Source organism: Gavialis gangeticus, unplaced genomic scaffold (genome assembly GCF_001723915.1).
Source record: "Gavialis gangeticus isolate Ggan-Ray unplaced genomic scaffold, GavGan_comp1, whole genome shotgun sequence".
Taxonomy (NCBI): Eukaryota; Metazoa; Chordata; order Crocodylia; family Gavialidae; genus Gavialis; species Gavialis gangeticus.
The window spans coordinates 148508959-148514432 of NW_017729025.1; the positions used below are offsets into that span (position 1 = coordinate 148508959).

Below are 5474 nucleotides of genomic sequence, written 5' to 3' on the forward strand. Positions count from 1 at the left end.
GAGCTGTGCTGCCCAATGGCTATAATGAGCACGTGCACCTTGTACTGTGTGTTTCGGGGAGGGGGGCAGTTGACCTCTTCCCCCCTCCACACACACACACACGCGCGCGCGCGCGTGCTCTCCCTTCCCTCCTCCACCAACTCCAGTTATTAAGAAAGAAGAGCCGGAGACAGTGCGGAGACAGATATGCAGCAAGTCTCTGCATTCCTCCTTGTGAGTATCTCTCTCTCTGCTTCCCGAGGAGACGGATGGACAGACGTGCGGGTGGCTAGAGGCAGACCGTTTCTCTAATTACACAGCTAATGGGGGGGGAGAGAAGGAGACAGCCTCTTCTCGCATCCCCTTCACCATCCCCTGTTCTCAGCCTCTCTTCCTCCTCCTTTCTGACCACAGCGTTGTCCGAACGGGAGAAGCTGCTGACAGGTAAAAGAAAATGGGAAATTCAATTACATCAGGAATCCCACAGAGATGAGGACTCAGCAAAATAAAACCCAGAGAGAGAGAGAGAGAGAGAGAGAGAGAGATTGAGAGAGGAGCCGGGGCTGTTCTGCCGCAGCTGCTAGGCAGGCTCCTCCGTAGAGATGGACAGCCGCTCCACCTGCCCCCAGCAACCAGCTTTGATCCCAGAATGGGACAGGGAGCAGGAAGGCCCTGGTGGACAGATGGACAGGCAGACGGGAAGGGTTGGACGAGGGGGTGGGGGAGGGTACCCTTGGCACAGCATCTGTTTGGGATCTCTCTTCATTCTCCTTCCCTTCCAACCCCTCCCCATGCATATAAACACGCACACATGCTTCTTCAGAAGTGTTTCATTCCTTTTCTCTTTCCCCTTCTTTTCTTTCTTTCTTTCTTTTTTTCTTCCAAATACTAAAATCAGCCTCCTTCCTCCATTTCAGCCGGGGTTTTCTTGCGGGGGGGAGGGGGGGAACGGGCACACAGGTTATGCATATCTGTATGTATCTGTACGCGTACGTGTGCATGCATGCGTGTGTGTATGTGTGTGCAGTGCCAAGTGAGGAAACAAACCCATATGTTCTCACCAGGTGCTACAGCAAAGGACTTTGGCAATAACGCAGGAGCATGGGAATGAGAGAGATTGAGGGAGAGAGGGAAAGGAAGAGGGTGATGGATGTTTAAAGCTCCTTCCCCTTTCCCAGTGTTTTACTGAACTCTAGTAGGGCTGGTGTGCGTGTGTGTGTGTGTGCGCGTGTGTGTGTGTGGAGGGATGGGGTGGGAGGAGGAGGGAGGGAGGGAGAGCATACTGCAGGAGCTGGGACACCCAGCTGCATGGAGACAGGGAACTGTTAATCTGCTGCATGCATGAAAGACTGCTCGGTGTGCAGGAGAAAGCTCCTTTGTGGTACATGAGTGTAAATAGTATTCTCTCCTCCCCTTTCCTTTCTGCCATCCTCCCTCTTCTCTACCTACTCCCTTTCCCTTCTCCTCTGTCCCCCTTCTCTGGTTTCTCCCTCTGTTGGCCCCTTCTGTTTCCCTTTTTCCATCCCTTCTCCCAAATCCCCTTCCCTTTTTCCATCCCCATCACTTGCCACCCCTCCCCCCACCTCTGTCTGTCACAGAAAATTTCACTTTGCCAGGATACAGTTTTGTGAATTCACGGCAGCCACCACGGAGAAAACACAAGAACCCCCCTTGGGCCCTCCATGTCCCTTTGAGGGGGCGTTCTGGACCCAGAGACCCACGAACATCCCCCACCGGGGGTGTTTCACTTGCATTTCCAAGCCCCCTGCCATACAGGCAGCTTCGCCTGTCCTGTCTCCTTCTTCTGCTGTTTACCTTATGGAGAACAAGGGCTGCAAAGGGGACAGCCTGCGGCCAGCGGTCCAGTGCAAGCACTCAGTGGAGAAGAAGACAATGACGAACCCCACCACAGTGATTGAGATTTACCCAGACACCACAGAAGTGAACGATTACTATCTCTGGTCCATCTTCAACTTCGTATACCTCAACTTCTGCTGTCTCGGCTTCATCGCCTTGGCCTATTCTCTGAAAGTAAGTACCACTCGTACTAAGCTAAGCTCCAGGGCTGCCTTGAGGGGAAACACACTGTGCCATATCTGGTGTAAAATGGCATTGTGCTGTTGAAAACAGTGCAGCGATATTGATTTACACAGGCAAGGATCGGGTCCCATTCCAGTAATACGTGCTGTCAGCGGGAGATAATGGGTTTGGGAACATTGCTTTGTGATTGACACAGGTATTTTGCCTTGTGATTTTGATGTAAATCCATTTCTGTGAGATGAGGCTGTTGAACACAAAGGCACCTGGATACTTTGGTGATGGGCTTTGTAGAAGAAGCCAAAGCTAGGCTGAAAGATCAGGAGGGATCTCTGATGGGTCTGAGTCAGCTTTTGTTGTGACTGGAGAAATTTATAATTCTTTCTCTTTTGGTGCACTTGGGTACCCTGTCATGGCAAGCACGAGAAGAGCTGAATATTTCAGCGGAAGGAAAAATAACCTGGTCACCAGCCAGCCAGAATCCCACAGCATCTCGAGGGGTGCAGAGGGGAAAATACCCATTGTCAGAGGAGATGTTCTCAGGGTTGGGGGGAATCCAAAATGCAGACCAGTTGCTGTGTATCATAACAACAAGCACATTCATATTCTCCTAGCACTTTTGCAAATGATTCAGCCTTGTGACTTTCCTGAGGGAAAAGAGTCTGATCCCCATTTTGCAGATAGAAGTGCTGAGGCATGGTGGGGGGCTAGCATTTAGAAACCTGCCAGTGATCCCTCAGGAAACTCATAAGAGAGCTGGGAACAGAATCAGGGAATTTCTGGCTTGCAGTCCTGTGTTCACCACCCTAAAATCTCTTGCTTCAATATCACACCAGCATCCTGAGGCACTGGGTAAGGGAGTTTAGCTAAAGACCACGGGTCAGATCCACAGTTTGTATAAATCACAGTAGTTCCATTGACTGTGACAGAGCACTGCTGATTTACATTATTTCAGCCTCTGGCTTCGTACTGGAAAAGGAAGTTTTCATCCTTTCAAGTACCCTTTGATTTCAATGGGTATGCTTCCTTTAATTCCAATGGGCTTTGGATCAGGACTATAGTAAGACTGTTTTATGGCATGAAGTGGGTAACAAGATCTCAAAAGAGAAGAGATCCTTTAAGGAGAGAGAGTACCTGTGCAAGCTGGAGGGCCTCAGAGACCCAGAAGACACCACTAGCCACTTCTGCGCTGTTTCTTTGCCCCTCTACACTATTCCTTGCATGCTCTGTCATTCAGAGCACAGCCCCTGCCTCCAGCGTCCTTCAGTGGTGGGACCAGAAAGGCATAAAACATTTTGCTTTTTCCCCTGTTTCTGCATAAAACAGCAGGAAGGAAAGCAGCTCATGGCCTCCCTCTCCCTTGACCTCATGAATCATTAGGCCATATTCAGAGACCTGCCAGGACTGGAAGAATAAGCTCTGCTAACTAAAGAGGTGGGAGACCACAGCAGGCTTCACACATGAGAACTGTGGTTCTGGAAACAGATGCATTAGTGAAGCAGGAGACCGTGTGTAAAGGCAGCTATGAGAGGGCCAGTGGGACTGTGTTGCTTCAGGGGTATCCAGGGTTAGTCTTGCAGCACTTGGTTTACTGGATCATCCTAGAAGTATTGCCCCAGTCTGGTACTTCTCTCTGATAGCACTGTAACCTTTCATGAGGTAACATGATCCTTTGAGTCCATGAAACCTTCTGTAATTTTTTCCCTGTAGCTGCAGAGTGAGAACAGACCAGCTGAGCTGCAGGATTTCATTGCTGGTGAGCTTGGCCAACAAGCATTTCCTGATCATCTGTCCAGAAAGGATCTGGGCTTTTGTTACCTCTTTAACAAAAACAATTAGGTGAATGTATATACAAATGAGACGCAGTATGTACAAATGATTGGCCCTGAATGTAGCTTGGGTGGCTTCAGGGACAGGAATCAAGTCGATGAGCTTGGGTAGGGAGCATTTACAAAAGGCCAATCTACAGATGGAATTCAGCATAGAAACAGAATAGTTAACCCAGCATTAGTGATCACAAACACTGCGGGAGTGCAAGGAGGATGTGTCTGAACCAGGTATGCACCAAGGCTGTCTGGAGGGTCGAGGCAGTGTGATCTAGCACACCAACCACAGGGCCTAGGATGAGAACAGTTTCATGTCTTCCCTTCAAGCAGGGGTGTTGGGAACCTGAATTCGCCATTGTTTGTAAAAGACATTGAATGTACAGGGCTCTGCAGGTGGCAAGCATGCCCAGTGTCAGGGCTGTCCCAAGGTCATACATTAACCTCAAAAGAACAGTGATAAGGATGACTGTCTTCTCACAGGTGACTCCCTTGAGTACAGTAAAGCACGTGGCAAGAAACAGGCTTTTTCCGTCACAAAAAATGTATTTATGAATTTGAATGGGCTTTAATAACCTGTAATCTTACCCCCAACACACACACACACACACACGCACACGGGTTGTAACCACGTAGGTTGAGAAAAGATTTCATTTCCAGAGAGCTAGGAATAAAACTGGAGATTTCAATACCCGCAACTCACTGACGAGAAACAATACCACGGGCATTACAGAAGCACCACTCAATCCTTTCAGGGATGCAACAGAAAAGATAGTTTTGTTTGCTTCTTGCAAGTCTTGTAAATAGCTTCCCCCTTTGCTCTCCCCTTATACCAAAAGGAAATGCCAGCTGGCAAGGAGGAGAAGAAAAATCTCCATGCAAATGTTGTATAGTGGTAGTGCAGGGCCAGATCCTGACCTCTGTGGTAGACGAAGGGGCTTCATCTTTCATGGGCACAGGCCCATAATCATCATCTGCAGAGATCTCATCTGATGCGAGCTAGGAAAAAAGGAAAAGCTGAACCTCAAAAAACAGCAATGTATTTTGGAGTGTGCAATCAGTAGCCTTTCAGACTGTGACACAATAGTCTCCTGTAAGGGAATCCCCATCACTTTCTCTGTGTACATACCCACCTCTAAATTGAACCAAGCAATAGTGAATAAGCTGTGGGGAACAGTGGTGCTCTAGCAGAGGACAGACTAAACAACCCTATAGGTCTTTGCTATCTCTCATGCTTTTGATTTTGTGACAGAAAGAAAACTGAGAACAAAACAGTCCTCAGTGCAGGGTGGTGACCACTACTTCTCAGGGCAGGCTTCTAGGGGCAGTGTAGGAGAGCATATCAGGCATATCTGGCATCACATCAGGCATATCTGGGAAAGCCCTACAGAACCTGAAAGCAAATGAGATTCTCCTGGTATTTTTATTTATCCTGGAGAGTTTAATTTTTAAAGAACTGCATCCTTAAGAACGGAGATGTATGAATATAAATCTCTTGTGTTTCATGTTGTAAAGGACTCTGAATCCTGATTCTGTGGCAGCAGCATTTTGTATTTTTTTTTCATGGGGTGTTGGAATTTGGTGCGTTTGCTGTAGAAGTAACCATTTTGGCACAGTTGATGCTTACGTTTTGTT

At 48.2% G+C, this 5474-nt stretch overlaps 1 protein-coding gene across 1 annotated transcript in view; it reads left to right on the forward strand.

Annotated features, from left to right (window-relative positions):
* Nucleotides 1–220: 220 nt before the first annotated feature.
* IFITM10 (interferon induced transmembrane protein 10) overlaps nt 221–5474 on the forward strand; it is a gene marked incomplete at its 5' end in the record, with an annotated part of 26266 nt that continues 21012 nt past the window's right edge. Inside the window, 2 exons of the mRNA XM_019519748.1 lie at nt 221–423; nt 1578–2010. Of these exons, the coding sequence (XP_019375293.1) occupies nt 221–423; nt 1578–2010 (636 nt within the window). The remainder of the gene's footprint in view (nt 424–1577; nt 2011–5474) is intronic.